Raw genomic sequence first — 19454 nt, forward strand, 5'->3', positions numbered from 1 at the left:
TTGGGCTTCTCTGGGCTTGTATGTGTAATTTCCTAATTAGGGAATTCTGCCATTTCTTTTTCAGGGGCTTGTAATCTTGCTCCCTCTAGGGTTTTTCTGCAGTACTGAAGGTTTGCTTGTGTTACTGCAACAATCTTCCCACTGTTTTCATTCTCAGTGGCTCCCAGGTATGCAAAGAGTACTGGCTCCCCATTTGCTCTCAAAAGCAGGCAAGACATATACTAGTCCCTTGGCCAGTTCTCCAGAAATCCAGATTGCCAAATGCTGGTTCCACTCTTGAACCTTTTTTTTGTACAAAGAAGAATAAGTTTAGTACCTTCTCCTGATTTCATCAAACTGTGCTGGCCTTTGACTACCTCATTGCAAGCCATCTGGTTCCTCAGCATGCTGCCCATTCTCTGCCTTGTTTTCAGCAGCCCTCAGGAATCCAAACTGTGTGGGTTCTGTTAGTGGTCCTGGTCGTGTTAGACAGTCTGATCTCTTGGGAGCCCTGTGAAAAGCTGGTATGTTGGCCACAAGCTCCCCATCCCTAACTCCCCCCTCCCCCCCAATCCATGAGGGGAGCTCATCTGTGTCTGCATTGGGAGTGGAAGTCTCAGATAACGTGAATTTGCTCTTTTTTTTTTTAACCCATTTTGATCCTATAGTTCTTGACTTTGACTTGCCTGGGGGTAGTGCAACTTCCTAACTGGTTTCTAGAGTACTCAAAGGTATTTTGATGTGTTCATTGTTACTCTGGTGTCCCTGTGAGGGAAATTGTGTACGGGCTCCAATTCTGCCATCTTGCATCTATGTCACTCTTTCTTCGTGTCTTTTTTTTTTTTTTTTTTAAGATTTATTTATTTATTTTGAGAGTGAGAGAGTGCGTGCGCATGCATGCAGAAGCAGGAGGGGCAGAGAGAGAGAGAAACTCCAAGGAGACTTGGGCTGAGTGCAGAGCCCAGAGTAGGGCTCCATCCCATACCCCTGAGATCACAACCTGAGCCGAAACTATGAGTCGGATGGTTAACCGACTGTGCCACCCAGGCCATCCCTGTTTCGTGTCTTTTTTTTTTTTTTTTTTTAAGATTTTTATTTATTTATTTGACAGAGAGAGCACAAGTAGGCAGAGCGGCAGACAGAGGGAGAGGGAGAAGCAGGGTCTCCGCCGAGCAGGGAACCCGATGCAGGGCTCAATCCCGGGACCCTGGGATCATGACCTGAGTCAAAGGCAGCCGCTTAACCGACTGAGCCACCCAGGCGCCCCTTTCGTGTCTTTTTAATGCCAAATAATACTCCATTGTATGAACAAACCATATTTTATTCTTTCATCAACTTAGACATTTGGATTGTTTCTACCTTTTGGCCTTTATGAATAATGGTATCATTTGAACATTTGTGTGCAGTGTTTTGTGTGGCTATGTTTTCATTTTTACTGTTTATATATTTAGAAGCAGAATTGCTGGGTCATTTGGTAATTATATATATATAAAACTTTTGAAGAACTGCCAGAATGTTTTGCCAAAGCTGTTTTGACATTTTACGTTCATATTAGCAATATATAAGGGATCCAGTTTCTCTACCTCTCTACTCATACCTACTTGAAATAGCTGCCCTAGTCCGTGTCATGTGGTATTTCATTATTTTGCTATGATTTGCATTTCCCTGAGGGCTATTGATATTAAGCATCTCTTCATGTATTTAGTGGTCTCATGTAAATCTTTTGGAGAAACATCTGTCTAGATCCTTTGCCTACTTTTTAATTGGGTTATTTGTCTTTTTATTATTTAATTTTAAGAATTCTTTACTTGGTATAGATCTAAGTATTATTGGATATGATTCACAAATATTTTCTTCCATTTAGTGGGTTTACCATTTACATTTTTGATTTATATATTTTGAAGCACAAGTGTTTTTAATTTGGATGAAGTCTAGTGTTTTCCTTGGTTGCTTGTGCTTTTGGTGTCATGTCTGAGGAACCATTGCCTAATCAAGTTTTCTCAGCACCATTTATGTTAAAAAGGATATTATTTTCCCATTGAATCGTCTTGGCATCTTAGCTGAAAATCATTTGACCATAAATGTGATGATTTATTTCTGGGCCCTCAACTCCTTTCTTTTGATATATATTTCTTTATGTCAGTACCACAGTCTTAATTACCCTATTTTTACAATAATTAATTACTGTAGTTTTGAAATTGGAAAGTATGAGTCCTCCAACTTTGTCTGTTTTCAAGTTTGTTTGGCTTTTCTGGATCTTCACTTGTCCATTTTAATTTTAGGACCAGTGTGTTAATTGCTGCAAAAAAACCAGCTGGGATTTTGATAAGGGTTGTACTAGATCTGCATGTCAGTTTGGGCAGTGTTGCCATTGTTAACAATATTAAGTTTTCTAAACTCTACACAAGGGATGGCTTTCCATTAATTTAGTTGTGTTTCATTTATTTCAATGATATTTTGTAGTTTTCTGTGTATAAGTCTTGGGCTTTTATTCAGTTTATTTCTAAGTATTTTATTGTTTTTAAAAATTTTATTCATTTTTGATGCTCCTTATAAATGAAATAGTTTCCTTAATTTCATTCTTAGGTTGCTCATTGCAAGTATACAGAAATATAGTTGATATTTGTGTATTGATTTTGCATGTTGCAACCTTGCTGAACCCATTTTTTTAGTTCTGATTGTTTTATTGTGAATTCCTTAGGATTTTCTTTGTACACGATCATGTCATCAACTAATAGAGAAAATCTTACTTCATCCTTTCTAATCTGGATGTCTTCTATTTATTTTTTTTCTTGCCTAATTCCTCAGCTAAAGCCTCTGGAACAGTGTTAAGCATAAGTGGAGTGAACAAGCATTCTTGTCTTGTTCCCGATCTTCGGGAGAAAGCATCCAGTCTTTTACCATTAACTGTGATATTGGCTATGACTTTGAAAGATGGGCTTTTCAGGTTGAGAAAGTTCCCTTATATCCTTCATTTGTTAGATGGTTTTTCTGTGTCTGTTGAGATGATCATTCCTTTTTTACTCCCTTTATTCTGTTAACATGATGTATTAATTACATTGATTGATTTTCTTATGGGAACTGCAAATACACAGGAGGACCAATCACAGCTTCTCAAGGACTTATTCTCCCCCTTGCTCCCCTTCTGCTTTGTGCCAAAGCACCTTTCCCTGTGGTCTTCTGGAGGTTTGGACATGGTGTACTTTTGCTTCGTTGTGACTCTGATGATAGAGTCCTTTGGGGCACTAGTTTATTCTCTTTTAAACTTCTCCCCCTTACTCTTTAGCAGGATCACAAAAAAGCCCTCAGGACAAAATCCATTTCAGTGCTATATTTATTTCTCTGGGTTATTATTTTATTAGTTTTTGGTTTGTAGTTCTTCACAGTCTTGTCAGTGCTTTGCTGACAAATTTTTAAAACACTTTATACAACATTTTATTTTCAACGGAGGTTGGACTCAGTAACTTAACTATTATTATGAAGAAATGTTTGGATTTTTGCCCTTTTACCCCTTTCCTTTTAACGTTTTGCTTCTGAGATTTCAGATCTAGGAAAGTAGAGGTATGACAAGGGCTAAAAATGTGTTAGTGAGGAGTGATATTGCTGTTAGTACTGTAGTCCTTTAGGAAAATTCACCATTTTGGTGAAAAAAAAGAAAACTTTGTAATTTAGTCTTAAAAAAACTTTATTCAGTATAGTTGAATATAGTCAACTTTATATACCATAAGGTTCACACATTTTAAATGCATAAGGAAGTGATTTTTAGTAACTTTGTTGAGTTGTGCAACCATTCCCATAAATCAGTTTTAGAACATTTCTTCTACCCAGTAAGATTTTTCTATCCCATTTATAGTTAGTCTGTTTGTACTCCCAGCCCAGCAACCACTAATCTACCACTACCTACCCCCACTCCCATTTGCCTTTTCTGGACATTTCATATTAATGGAATCATAAAATATGTGACTTTTTGTGCCTTGCTCTTTTCATTTAGCATAATATTTCTGGTTTTGTGATTTATACATATTGTAGCCTATATCAATATTTGGTTTTTATTGCTGGATAGTATTCCAGGGCACAGATATACCACATTTTATGTATCTGTTCTTCAGTTGGTGAACATTTGGGGTTTATTTAACTTTTTGGATATTTTATTATTTTAGCTGGTTTATGTACACACTCTGTAGTCTAAAAAGATACTGCTAAACTTTCCTGTATGAGCAATTTATATCCATTCTTTACAACAGGTTCTGGCCCTGTGCTAGGGCCAACCTTCCTTGATGTGTATTTGCCAAGAAATTTAATGATGGGCATACTTTGGCTCCTGCTCTTTCTTATTTGCCTTGTGCCATGTATTGAGGTTTGCATGATTTACTCATCTCTCCATTAGCTTTTGTATTCTACCTTTTAATATTTCCCTTTAGTATCCAAAAGGTCATATTCCTCTTCTGTTCTTGATATACTTTATGTTGATTTGGCAAGCCACTTCCTTTTGGTCATTTATAGAGTAGTTGGAGATGATGAGTTAGTTCTCTAGTTTCTTTCAACTCAAAAGTGGTTTTACCGGATGAGCAGTCTAGTTTAGGTGAGAACATAGGTGGGAGTAGGGGGTTTGGTAGCAGGTGTGGTTGAAGAGGGCAAGAAACAGAAGCTCAGGAACAGCCAGGAGACCTTTTGGGTTTTAAGTCATTGAATTGTGGCCAGGCTGTTTTCATTTACAGTGTGTTACCCTGTTGTACATTTAAGAGGGGTAATTGGTAATCTTTTTCTTAAAAGGACAAATAGTAAATATTTTAGGCTTTGCAAGCCATACTGTCTTCTGTCACTCTTAACTCTTTGTGACACAAAAGCAGTCATAAGCCATTGGTAAATAAATGAGCATGGCTGTATTCCAGTAAAACTTTATTTACTAAAATAGTCCTGTTGGTAGCTTGCCAAACCCTAAACCTTTAAAGGATTGTTTGATATAATGTTGGTGAGGAACAATGTATGTACTTGTGGTTTTTTGTTTGTTTGTGGGGTTTTTTTGGGGAGGGGCAGCAAAACAGGGTTTATTGAGCATAGCAAAGTGATAGTACAAAGCTCCCGAGGAGGGAGGGGACCCAAGAGGGTTGCCTGCAATGTATGTACTTGTGCAGGAACCTAGTAGTATGTCAGATATGTTTTTACATTAATTTCCAGTCTTTTGTGCTCTTTGCTGATTTTCTTGTGGATCTTAAGGAAATAAAGAACTGAAGGACTAAAACTTAGTCTTAGAACTTATTCTGTGAGACAAGTGAACCCAAAGACAGAATGGGGGACAGCAGCTTCAGGAGGAAAGAAGGGATGGATTAGCCCATGGAACCTTCTGAGAAGACAGAGAATATAACCTGTCTAGGACTGAGATCTAATTAATGTGGGGAGGTAGTAATGGATGGGAGCTGTGGGGGATGGGGTAGGATAAGGGATATGATGATGTGATAGCATAGGTATCTGTTCTAGTAAAAAGAACCCGGTGGTTTTGGAGCATGGAGAGATTTTGGTTGGAATCATGGACTTGCCACGTAAATAATGGACTAACTTGAGTGGGCTTAGGCAAGGCACTTTCCTCTTTGAGCCTCAGTTACTTATTTTTTTTTTTAAGACTTTTTTTTAAGTAATCTTTACACCCAATGTGGGGATCAGACTTAGAACCCTGAGATCAAGAGTACCACGCTCTACTGACTGAGCCAGCCAGGCACCTCTCAGTTACATTTTTTATAAAATGGTGATGTCATAACTTACCTTGAAGTGAAGATTAGAAATTCATGAATGTTAAATGGCTGAACCGTAACTTGCATGCACATAGTAAACCCATGTTATTCCCTATCATTTCTTTGGTCTTATTTGGTTTAAAAATGTCATTGGTGTTTGAAAATTTGGATGCTACCTAATGGGAATATATTAAAGGCATAATCTATTTGCCTCAGAGCATAAAGTTACTACCCATTAACTGTCACAGGTACAGATGCATATACTTATATCAAGATGTATTTTGGCTTATTTCTTTTCTCCAGGAGAGATTTTTTAAACATTATTATTTGAGGGGAACATTTTAAGTAATTGTTTAGCTGATGGTTTTTTGTTTTTTTTTTTTTTTTAAAGATTTTATTTATTTATTAGAGAGAGAATGAGAGACAGAGAGCATGAGAGGGAGGAGGGTCAGAGGGAGAAGCAGACTCCCCGCCGAGCAGGGAGCCCGATGCGGGACTCGATCCCGGGACTCCAGGATCATGACCTGAGCTGAAGGCAGTCGCTTAACCAACTGAGCCACCCAGGCGCCCTAGCTGATGGTTTTAACTTCTTTTGAAATGCTTGGGAAAAACTCGCCAGTTTGGGTCACTTACAGGTTTATTGTCTAAAACTGAGAAGTTAGGAAAATTGCATTGGTTGAAAGGTTTAACAAGCCCTATAATTACATTGGGAGCTCTGTAGGTATATAATTTTGATAACTATTTCAGCCTCTATCATTTTAACTTTTTATTTTTTATTAATACTTTATTTTTTTAGAGCAGTTTTAGGTTTGTAGCAAAATTGAGAAGGCACAGAGATTTCCTATATTCCCTGTCCACTCACATGCACAACCTTCCCTATTATCAACACCCACCGCTGGAGTGGTACATTTGTTACAATTGATGAATCTGCATTGACACATTATAATCACCCGAAGTCCACAGTTTACCTTAGGGTTCATTCTTGGTGTTGTACATTCTTTGGGTTTGGACAAATATATAATGACTTGTATTCATGATGATAGTATCATACAGAGTATCTTCATTGCTGTAAAAATTCTCTGTGTTCTGCTTATCTATCCCTCCTTCCCATGTGCATGCCCCCCGCACCCCACCCCCTGGTAACCACTTTTTATTGTCTTCATAGTTTTGCCTTTTCCAGAATATATGTATGTAATCATATAGTATATATAGCCTTTTCACATTGATTTTTTTCACTTGGTATATGCATTTAAGTGTCCTGCATGTCTTTTCATGGCTTGATACCTCATCTCTTTTTAGTGCTGAATAATATTCTGTTGTCTGTACATACCACAGTTGATTTATCCATTCACCTACATCTTGGTGACTTCCAAGTTTTGATAATTATGAATAAAGCTGCTTTAAAAATCCATGTGAAGGTTTTTTGGGTGAATATAAGTTTTCAACTCCTTTTATATTAGATTTAAATAGTTAAACTAAGTGGTATATTACTACTATTTATTGCTATGAAATTACAGTAGTTAGAATTAGAAAAAAAATTATTTTTCATATCTCATCCTAACAGTTTTATGGCTTTTTTCCATATGTGCTATCTAAGGGGTAGAAGCCTTTGCCAAGTTTACTGTGCCTATGATTTGACTTTTTCCTTTTGGTCTCAACTGAACACCAGTGTTCCTCATTCAACTGAGGCAGAAATAGTTTCCTCTGAGGTTATTGTGTCATGAAATACCTCTTGAGTAGACTATATCCTACATTCTGTATGCATTAGCTTTTGCTCCCAAAGACCTAATAAAATCACTATAGCATGTTAAACTGGGACAAAGTTTTATTGGGAAATTATAATAGATAATTGTTTTACCATTAATTCAAAGAAAAATGCTATGATATTTTGAAATTTTGACCATAAAACATGACAATTTTTTTTTCTTAAAAGGTACCCCGAACTCTGTATTTTTATCTTATTTTCTGTCTTTGGCATACATGCCATATGCTTTTTATGTCATTGAGGTAATGGTATACATATAATTAATTATATTTTTTAATGATTCTATTTAGAAATATTCCTCAGTTTTCTAATGTGAAACTCACAACTATGGTACGAAGTGTGTGTAAAGTGCTTTTGAAATTCACGTGGTAGTACTGATTAGGTAAATATTCTATCTGAAATATCTGTCTAGTATTCTGTGTAATCCAGAGAGGTGTTATTAAAATAATTTATGGTATATTTTATGAATTTGCTTGATTTAGACTTTATTTTATTAAAGATTTTATTTATTTATTAGAGAGAGAGAACATGAGGCAGGGGGTAGGCAGAGGGAGAGGGAGAAGCAGACTTCCCCCTGAGCAGGGACCACCCCCGACGCGGGGCTTGATCCCAGGAGCCTGGGATCATGACCTGGGCCGAAGGCAGATGCTTAACCAACTGAGTCACCCAGGCGCCCCTAGACTATATTTTAATGTTAGCTGTATCTGTCACTATGGGACACTAGTTAATTTCAGTTTAATCTTTTTTTATCTTTCCCTTAACTTCAGATGGGCTGTGTATATGTGTATAGAGCAACAAAAGTTGCTCTCAATCTCCCCCCTCAACTTCCGTATGTGATAAACCATAGGAAATCACTTTTAGCCTCTTAGAGCTTAAGCAGATTGTTTTTGAGAGTTTCCCATCTCTGTACCTCTGAGAGTACAGGGATGGTTGCATGAAAGCAGTGGGCTTTCCTCTAACATTTTGGTTAATATGAACTTGTTTCTCCTCTTTTAGCTGTGCGGTCAGAGAAGAAACGCCTTAGGAAGCCAAGCAAGTGGCTTCTGGAATATACAGAAGAATATGATCAGATATTTGCTCCTAAGAAAAAACAAAAGAAGGTGCAGGAACAGGTGCACAAGGTTTGTTCCAACATTTTAATAGTCTTTTCATCAGTACTTTTAGGATATTGCAGTTTTGCCTTCAATATCATGTTTTGTCTGCATGGGATAATAATTTCCTTAACTGGGATCTTGCTTTTTCCATTTTTTACCACCAGCTTTTGGCACTACTTAGAATATACATGAAATGTATAAATGGCTCTATGCACTGTGAGTAGTATATGTATATTTAAATTTTTTTCTCCCTTTGCTTTCAGAGATTAATGATTTAGGAATATTATTATGACAAAATATTTGTTAAAATTGTAGAATATAAAATATGGTAGGATCATAATTTTTTATTTTTATTTTTTTTTAAGATTTATTTGAGAGAGAGAGCATGTAGGGGAGGGCCAGAGGGAGAGGGAAAGAGAGTCTGAAGCCGACTCTGTGCTGAACATGGGCCCCATGTGGGGCTCGATCTCACGACCCCGAGATCATGACCTGAGCCAAAGCCAAGAATCAGGCTCAACTGACTGTGCCACCGAAACCCCCAGGATTATAATTTTTTAAACAAATGCTATTGATACCTTATTTGCTTTATTTTTTAATTCAATTTAAAAAAAAAATTTTATCTAAGTAATCTCTACACCCAACGTGGGGCTCAAACTCATGACCCTGAGATCAAGAGTTGCAGACACTTCCAACTGAGCCAGCCAGGCACCCCTTAATTCAATTTTTTTTTTTTTTAAAGATTTTATTTATTCATTTGAGAGAGAGAGAGAGACAGACAGAGGAGAGCACAAGCAAGGGAAGAGTCAGAGAGAGGGAAACAGACTCCCCACTGAGCTGGGAGCCAGACATGGGACTCAATCCCAGGACCTGGAGATCATGACCTGAGCTGAAGACAGATGCTTAACCATCTGAGCCACCCAGGCGCCGCCCCCCCCCCAATTCAATTTTTTTAAGCTCAGTTACTTTACAGTGAATTAGAGACATTTTACCTTCTATCCCTAAATAATATGCACCTCTAAAAAACAGAACATTTTCCTTCATAAATGATTTAATTTTACTGCATCTTATAAGATCAGTTTATCTAATAACAAATCCATATCAGATTTCCTCACTTGTCCTCTAACCTTTACATTTGGTTTATTCATTCTAGGACTACACATTTTATCTGGTTGTTAGATTTCTTAAATTTCTTTAAATCCAGAACAGTCCCCCGTTTTTCATGACCCTATCTATCTAAGTAATGAGATACCTTTACAGTATCCCCCTTCTAGATTTGTATGATTGCTTCTTCATATATTTCACTAAACTTTTCTATCTCCCTTGTTATGTGGAAATTATAACTAACAATTTGATGGATTCAAGTTAAACAGTTTTAGCTAGATTAAATTATAGGTGCTATTGTGTCATATATTGCATGACATTAGAAGTTGTCCAGAGTCCTGATTTCCTTTCTTTTAAGTCATTTTGCTCCCTTTGATCAAGAAGGAATATGTGGGGGTGCCTGGGTGGCTCAGTTGGTTGAGTGTCTGACTCTTGGTTTTAGCTCAGGTCATGATCTCAGGATCCTGGGATCAAGCCCTGCATTGGGCTCTGCACTCAGCAGGAAGTCTACTTCTCTGCCTCTCTCCCTCTGCCCTGCTCGCAGGCTCTCTCTGTCTCTAAAATAAATCAAATCAAATAAAAAAAATAAAATCTTTTAAAAAATGAAGCAGTATATCTGTAATTACTTTGGCTTCAAAAGAATGTCCTCTTCTCTATCCACCATTTCCCTGATGGTTTTTTTTTTTTAATTTTTTATTGTTATGTTAATTCCCTAATGGTTTTTAAAAATTTCAATCGAGGGGCACGTGGGTGGCTCAGTCATTAAGTGTCTGCCTTCGGCTCAGGTCATGGTCCTGGGGTCCTGGGATCGAGCCCTGCATCAGGCTCCCTGCTCGGCAGGAAGCCTGTTCTCCCACTCCCACTCCCCCTGCTTGTGTTCCCTCTCTCGCTGTGTCTGTCAAATAAATAAAATCTTTCAAAAAATAAAAAATAAAAATTTCAAAGAATCCTTGTCTGGATCACTAATTTTATTAGGGGTTATAAAATGAAAACTTTTAGATTTTATTATTTCTTGTACTTTTATTAGCTGGCGAACTCTCTCATTAACTGAACACTTTATTGTCTTGATATACATGAAAGGAAGCATAAATGCTTATTTCTTTCCTATAAATTTACTAACTTAACATTGGGAATTTATTATTAGCTGCTTTATTGGTGACATATTAGGAAATCTTTTTGTGGGTGGGGAGGGTTATCACTGGCATTAATGAATTTTTATAGCTTTAGTGTATCTCAACTGCATTTTTCCCCTTTTTAAAAATTTATAGTAAAATATATATAACAAAGTTTGTAATTTAAACACTTTTAGGTATACAGTTCTGTCATTAAGTACATTCACATTGTTGTGAACCATCACCACCATCCATAATCTCTAGAATTTTTTCATGTTCCCAAACTAAATTTCTGTACCTATTAAAAAATAACTTCCCACTTTACTCTCCTCTCAGCCCCTGGCAACCACCATTCTATTTTCTTTTCCTTTTCTTCTTCCTCTTTTTTTTTTTGAGAGAGAGAGAGAGAGCACACACACACATGCATGTTGGGGAGAGGTAGGGCAGAGGGCCGAGACAGAATCTTAGTCTCCATGCCTAGCACAGAGCCCAGTGTGGGGCTTGATCTCATGACCCTGAGATCATGACCAGAGCCAAAATCAAGAGTCCGATAGATGCTTAACTGGCTGAGCCACCCAGCCTCCCCCAATCTATTTTCTGTCTTGATGAATTTTACTGTTCTAGGTAAACCTCATCTACGTAGAATCATACAATATTTGTCTTTTTGTGTATGGCTTATTTCACTTAGCGTAATATCTTCAAGGTTCATCCATGTTGTAGCATGTGTCAGAATTTCATTAAGTGTATTACTCTTTTTGACACTGAAATTATAGAAACTTTGGTCTATGGATTCTACTTTTATTTTTTGCTCTTAGGTAAGTTCCCGCTGTGAAGAGGAAAGCCTTTTAGCCCGATGTCGATCTAGTGCTCAGAACAAGCAGGTGGATGAGAATTCTTTGATTTCAACCAAAGAAGAGCCTCCAGTTCTTGAAAGGGAGGCTCCATTTTTGGAAGGGCCCTTGGCTCAGTCAGAACTTGGAGGTGGACATGCTGAGTTGCCACAGCTGACCTTGTCTGTGCCTGTGGCTCCGGAAGTCTCTCCACGGCCTGCCCTTGAGTCTGAGGAATTGCTAGTTAAAACACCAGGTAAGATGGGGATGGGGTCTCAGAATGTAAGTAGATATGATTTTAGCATGTTGTGATGAAAAGCCAATAGTGAATCTCTGTACAGCAAGCTACCCACATTTGTCCTGGGAAATCCTGAAAGTGCTGGCTAATTGGATATAGTTAATGACCATGAATTGGTGGTACACTGTCCAGAAGACATGTTTTAAAAACAATTCTCCTTACTCCACTGTTACTCTTCATGTTTGTTGATCAAACACATGTGAGTCAACACTTAGGATAGCAGGGTTTGGGGGAGGGGCGCTACACACTAATAAACACATGAAACTTATGCTTTAGATACTAGCTCTGTCAATTCTTGTGTTACTTAGGGAGTTGTTTAACCTCTGAACTTGTTTCCTCTTTTATAAAATGGACATCATAATGTAATTTACCTGATACATTGTAAGTAGCTAAGTGTAAATATTCCCTTTAAGTCAATTACCAATTGTTTTTCACTTTATCATTCTTTATATACTTGTCACCTGGTGTGAGTTGAATCTAAACATACTGTCTCTAATCACCTTCTGATTTTTTAATATTGTAGTCACTCAAGGAAAATTTTGGATGTAACTTTTTTATATTCCCAACAATAGCTTGTGATGATATTCCTTTTATTTAAAAAAAAAAAAGTATCCCAATTGTGTTTATTAATCAAGTAAGACAGAATCAAAAAGACTTTAAAAATAGTAAAGATAGTTACTATTTTGTAATTTAGCATGTACCAAACTCTGTTATTAGGCTCTTGTATATGATTCTTAAGAACAGTCCTACAAAGTAAATGTGTTTTTTGTTTGTTCAGGAGCAGAATAAAAATTCTAATCTTGGTCCTCTTATGCCCGGAATTCAGGCTCTACCCCACCTCACTTCTCTTTTTGTCCTTACTATCAATTAATTATTATAAAGATAGTTCTGCCCTTTTGATTTCTCCCTTAGTCCTTTGATGATACACACACAGACACACACACAGACGTAAGAACATTTTCAGATTCGTTTGTGTTTGTATTGAGAATTGTTTTCCTGTTTTTTTATGTTAACTAATATTTTAGAATAAATAAATACATTCCTATCCTGCCCCTCCCCAGAAGATGAGGAGGAAAACATAAAAAATATGGTGACTCATTTTTCTGTGGCATATAGATTTTTTTTTTTTAATTAGTTGGTGCCTAGTTTCTAAATCATCTAATGAAAAGATACATGCATTTCAGGAAATTATGAAAGTAAACGTCAGAGAAAACCAACTAAGAAACTTCTTGAATCCAATGATTTAGACCCTGGATTTATGCCCAAGAAAGGGGACCTTGGCCTTTCTAAAAAGGTATGTTATTTTAGTCAATTCTAAAATATGATTAAGCCATATGTAAATACGGGATTTTAAAAACAAATCTTTTAGTAATACTTAGTTAGCAACATTGATGCACACATACATAGACATTACAGAATGGCAGAGTATACTTGTTTGGTCTAAGAGATCCTATATTGAGAAGCTGTTTTGCATTTTTGTGGATATGAGTATCAGTTGGTTTTAGATGTTCTTTTCAAGTGAAAATGAAAAGAGCTTTTAAGATTGACTATAGTGTGTGTGTGTTGTCATTTTTTTTCTGGGATTAAAACCTCACCTGCTTTCTACCTCACCTCTGTCTCTGTGGGCCACTAACCTACTCTTATCCCGTTGCCTTGTCTGCATAACACCTCAGAAAAGACTCCGCTTATTTATAAACCAGGCAGAAACATTTGAACCTAAGTTTTTGAGTTTGCAAACATTGTTTTTATTGGCCAAGAAGGCATCATTAAATAGTAGATGGAAATAGAAGGTTATTTTCCTGGATATTAATTTTTAGGGAACATCCTGTTGCCCATATGTTTGAGGAGTAACTCAGTGTGTTAGAAATTCAGTTGTTAGGGTGCACAGATTTCCTATTAAAATTTTCTTTCTTTAAAGGAAAAATGCAGATTGTAAGCAAATCAAATATAGAGTTTTTAGACTTTCATCAGCAATAACAGGCTTCTATCATTTAATCCTATATTGAGGATCCTAGTTTTTGTTTTTGTGAGTTATTCACCCATCTGGATTAGCATGTAATTGTAAAACTCAATTTATTCATGTTTTTGTACCTCATTTTAAAGTCTGCATTATATCCTTTAAGTCTTTTACTCTTCTCAAAGTCCATTTCCTAAGACATGTCCTAGTAAGGCTGTGATAGTTTCCTTCTGCGCAGTGCTTTCTCTCTTGACTTTGTCTTATTCAAATCTTAGCCATTTGCAAGATTGTTGGAAGAGGTAGATGGTAAGGGCCAAGGAAACTATGATTCATTCGAATATTTTGCATGAAAGTAACATTTGCTATTAGGTGATAAATTTAGTAGTATTATACAAGGTGAATTATGTAAGGCTGTTGCATTACTGCTACAGGTGAGGTAATTACAAATTTTAAAGAAAATAAGAATTAGGGCTAGTTTAGTGAATGATATTTTACCTGTTTTATTGAGATATAATTGACATACATAAGTTAATGATTTGATTAATGTGTATAATGAGCATTTGGAAATTCACTGCTGTATTTTAGCTTGTTTTGACCTCAAAATTTAGGAACTTTATAGCAAGAATAGCATCTGTTATGTTGACTTTTTGTGGCCACTAAATTTTGTTTGACATTCCTGCTGAAGATTATTTTTGTTGTAGAAGACACTTGCTTGGACTGGAACTAATTCATACAAGCATTAGTAGTAGGGGAATAAAATGTGTAGGAAATTACTCTTGATGTCTGAGTGTTTTGTTTTGAGTTTTAATGTTGCTTTCATTTATATTAATCTACAGCCAATTAAATCAGAAAGACATTCCATGATTCAGAGCTTTCTGGTGTATGTGCTGCTGAAGTGAGCACTGATTCAAAGCTTTTTAATATTTAGAATTCATCAAATAAGTTTTTGTAAAATCTAATGGCTATAAATGCAGTCTTAAGAAGATAGACTTTAAATGCAGGGTGGTATGGAATAGAACTGAGATGGTGGGTCTCTGGATATATACCCTTTCTCTTTGTCTACCACTTCAATCAGAGCACCATTCTGTATCTGCTTGATATATTGGGAATCTCTGGTTAACCCCCACACCCCAAAGGAGTGTGTGTTTGTATGAGTCTTTTGGAGCTGTTTTTTTTGTGTGTTTTTGATGTCTTTTTTTCCCCATGTAGTTTCTGTTCAACCCATTATTATTAATACTGTTTATTTAATTGTCAGAAACAGCCAGGATTTCTGTATCTGTGATAATAGTTCATATTTGGCATATAATATAAAGGGTTTATTTTCTGTTCTTCTGTAAATCTGTTGCATTTTGTTTATTTGTAGTGTTATGAAGCTGGTCACTTGGAGAATGACATTAATGAATCACGTGCTGCATCTCATTCTAAAGAGTATGGTGGAGGTGCGTATTTTTGAGATTTAAAAAAATGTAATGCATGGGGCGCCTGGGTGGCTCAGTCATTGGGTGTCTGCCTTTGGCTCGGGTCATGGTCCCAGGGTCGGAGCCCTGCATTGGGCTCCCTGCTCATGGGAAGCCTGCTTCTCCCTCTCCCACTCCCCCTGCTTGTGTTCCCTCTCTCACTGTGTCTTTCTCTGTCAGGTAAATAAATAAAATCTTTAAAAAAAAAAAATGTAATGCAAAATAACTATGAAGCACCTTCTCAGCTAACTAGAAAAGTTGTTACATATGTAAGCAAGACCAGTGAGGTTGCAACTTCTAAGACTTATTTGCCCAAGGGGCACCTGGCTGGCTCAGTTGGAAGAGCATGAGACTATTGATCTCAGGGTCATGAGTTTGAGCCCCACATTAGGTGTAAAGATTACTTAAAAATAAATAAAATAAGATAAAATCTAAAGAAAAAACCCAGACTTGTTTGCCCGAATATGCTTCCTAACATGATGCATGACACTAGAAAGCTGGATGGTCATTTTCAGCTTTATGCTGAAATTAGTTACATGGAATTAGAATTACATTAGAGTAAGGAAAAGTTAGGAACAATAAAGAAAAATCTGCTACTTAATTTTCTTATTAGATGATTCTCTAACTGTAATCATTACTTTCTTGGCTTTGATTCAGTTTTTATTCTATAGGACAGAAAATGTGGAATCTGAGTTGAGAGGGAAATTACAAGTCATCTAAGCCTATTTTTCACAAATAGTCTTAGTTTCTTTTGTCACATCTATGATTTTTGGTGAGTGAGCATATGCTTGAAAAAGACAGCTTATATTTTGAGTGTGGTCCATGTGGTTGCTTCTTTTAAGGGCTTGGATATCTTTTATATTTTATATATATTTTTTGAAGTTTATTTTATTTTTTTAGGGAGAGTGCGAGCAGGGAGGGGCAGAGGGAGGAGAGAGAATATCCTAAGCAGGCTCTACCCTCAGCCCAGAGCCCAACGCAGGGCTCGATTCCACGATCCTGAGATCATGACCTGAGCTGAAATCAAGAGTCAGATGCTTAACTGACTGAGCCACCCAGGCACCGGGCTTGGAAATCTTTTAGGTTGCATTTGAATCTGACTCCTGAAAGTTATACATGTTGATCTTGGTTCTGCCTGTAGGAGGAATGGGCAGCCCTTCATTCAGTAACAGATAGAATATCGTAGTTTGAGCATTTCCTCTACCAGATCCTTTGTTTGCTCAGTCCATTGCTTTAGGACTGTTAACTTTTTTTTAAAGATTTTATTTATTTATTTGACAGAGACACAGCGAGAGAAGGAACATAAGCAGGGGGAGTGGGAGAGGGAGAAGCAGACTTCCCGCTGAGCAGAGAGCCCGATGTGGGGCTCGATCCCAGGACCCTGGGATCATGACCTGAGCCGAAGGCAGATGCTTAACGACTGAGCCACCCAGGCGCCCCAAGACTGTTAACTTCTAATCCATCTAAAGCATTACAGAGATTTAGGATATTATCCATATTATCCTTGTTTTATAGAAAAACATGAAGATGAAAGAGGTGGCAGGGTTGGGGGACTAAATCCAGAACTGACCAAATTCATGGCCACACTACCATCTTGTTATTCACTCCAGATTTTTTCAGGCCTATTCTTTTTTGTACCACTTTGATCATTCATCTGCCAGTGCTATTTATTGATTAGTGTCATTTCTGAGACATTAGCCCAGATTTCAGCACATGGCATCAGATGTGGTCTGCCAGCAAAGGGTATCATGGGAAGGTTATATTACATGTGATCTTTTTTAAAAAAAAATTTTATTTATTTGAGAGAGAGAGCAAGTACACAAGCAGAGGGGGAGGGGCAGAGGGGAAGAGAGAAGCAGACTCCCTGCTGAGCAGGGAGCCCGACATATGGCTCCATCCCAGGACCCCGGGACCATGACCTGAGCTGAAGGCAGACACTTAACCGACTGAGCCACCCAGGCAGCACTACATGTGATCTCAAATGAGCACTTTTTAAATTTTTTGTTTTTTTAAAGATTTTATTTATTTATTTATCAGAGAGTGAGCGAGAGAGAAACAGCATGAGAAGGGAGAGGGTCAGAGGGAGAAGCAGGCTCCCCGCTGAGTTGGGAGCCTGATTGGGGCTCGACCCCAGGACTCCGGGATCATGACCTGAGCCGAAGGCTGTCGCTAAACCAGCTAAGCCACCCAGGCGCCCCAAATGTGCACTTTAAAAAAAAAAGATTTTGTTTTTTTTTGAGAGAGAGCGAGCACAAGGGGTGGAGGGGGCAGAGGAAGAGGGAGAGGCAGACTGCCCACTGAGCAGGGAGCCTGATGCAGTGGTCAGTGCTGGGACCCCAGGATCATGACCTGAGCCAAAGGCAGACAATTAATAAACTGAGGCACCCCTTAAATGGGCACATCTTTAAATATGACCCATGATTATTAAGTTTTCTAGTAAGTAAATCTAGTAGTATGTTAGCTTATGTTAAGCTTGTGTTCATATATAATTTAATAGATTCACCGATTGGCTTGCTTGCTTTAAACAAAAAACCTTTCAAAATGTCAGCTCTTAATATTTTTGTAGTCCAGCTTTTATGAAACATATAACCTGTACTTTATCTTTTATAAATTTCATCAACTGTTTCAGCTTCTGAGAATTTTGAACCTTTATTCTGCTATCATATTAATTTTTTAGTCATAGGTGATTGGCAGCTTTGATAGCAGAGCTTCTCCATCTCTATCAGGCAATCCCAAGAAAGAGAGTACTAAGCCAGTTTTCCAAAGTCTAGCCTTCATGTTGATACCTAGCCTAATTATCCTGGAATATTTTATGAAATATCATTTGAGATTCCTCTTGATATTTCTGTAACAAAAAGTTGAAATATATATAATAGGGGCGCCTGGGTGGCTCAGTTGGTTAAGCAACTGCCTTCGGCTCAGGTCATGATCCTAGAGTCCTGGGATCGAGTCCCACATCGGGCTCCCTGCTCGGCGGGGAGTCTGCTTCTCCCTCTGATCCTCCCCCTCTCATGCTCTCTGTCTCCCATTCTCTCTCTCAGATAAATAAATAAATCTTTAAAAAAAAAAAAAAAAAAAGAAATATATATAATAGACAATGAGGGAGAGACTGGAATTTCATTTTGTAAATATGCCAGGTTAGATCATACATTTTGTTGGATGTTCAAGATTTTAGTACTATTGCATGAATATCCTTTAAGCCATTAAATGTTTTGGGGGAGGTCTCCCCTTTCCCCAAGCCAGATTTTTGTATTTCTGCTTTTTATCTTAATCCTTAAATCATATAGTGATATAATTTACTGTCTTTAATTGTGGAGGTCAGGTTTTAGTATCTTTTCCTGACTACTAAATGTACTTCCTCCCCATCTATAGGATATTAAAGTCCTTTGAGGAACTATGAAGTCTTTCACTTCAGTCATATAAAATGAAACTGCTTTAACCTACTGTATTCATTTACCATTTAATCTGTATGAGATAGAATTTATATATGTGTAGCTATTTCCCCAACTAGTTACATAGTCATGGGTAAATGTGCCCTTCTTCCTCATCTGCTAAGTTGGGGAATTAAATGGACTTTAAGACTGGTTTTTTACTCTAACATTCCATAATTCTATGAGGTCCTTTTAGTTGAAGGTAGGATTTCCTGGACTTGGGAGTGAATAGCCAGCAGGTAACGCATGTTTTCCTGTCATAGGCACTACCAAGATATTTGATAAACCAAGGAAGCGAAAACGACAGAGGCATGCTACAGCCAAGGTGCACTGTAAAAAAATGAAAAATGACGACTCATCAAAAGAAACTCCAACCTCAGAGGTATTACTCAGTTCCTCATCTTTTGACCTTCCAAAGAAAATCTACTTTTCACAGTAGAGGCCACACCCCTCTTTCCCTTGAGTTTACTTAAGAATAATGTTCTACTGAAACAAGCTAATTAATAGCTGTAAGAAGACATATATGGCAACTATGGGTATGATCTTTTTAAAAGATCAGATCCTATGCTCTAGGTGTCTGATAAATTTTATAACTTTCATCATGAAGTAAGCTTTTTCTAAAACCAAAGCACAATACCAAGTAACCATATGATCCGAATGAACTTGGGTATTGCCCTTTAAAAGTTGAGACTGCTACAATT

General features: G+C 37.3%; 1 protein-coding gene across 6 annotated transcripts in view; it reads left to right on the top strand.

Moving 5' to 3' along the window:
- NSD1 (nuclear receptor binding SET domain protein 1) overlaps window positions 1-19454 on the top strand; it is a 147759-nt gene that overhangs the window by 88943 nt on the left and 39362 nt on the right. For all 6 annotated transcript variants that reach the window (XM_036084858.2, XM_036084863.2, XM_036084856.2 and 3 more), the window contains 5 exons: window positions 8470-8594; window positions 11596-11866; window positions 13093-13202; window positions 15229-15304; window positions 19017-19135. In XM_036084858.2, the coding sequence (XP_035940751.1) occupies window positions 8470-8594; window positions 11596-11866; window positions 13093-13202; window positions 15229-15304; window positions 19017-19135 (701 nt within the window). The remainder of the gene's footprint in view (window positions 1-8469; window positions 8595-11595; window positions 11867-13092; window positions 13203-15228; window positions 15305-19016; window positions 19136-19454) is intronic.

Source organism: Halichoerus grypus, chromosome 2, assembly GCF_964656455.1.
Source record: "Halichoerus grypus chromosome 2, mHalGry1.hap1.1, whole genome shotgun sequence".
Taxonomy (NCBI): Eukaryota; Metazoa; Chordata; class Mammalia; order Carnivora; family Phocidae; genus Halichoerus; species Halichoerus grypus.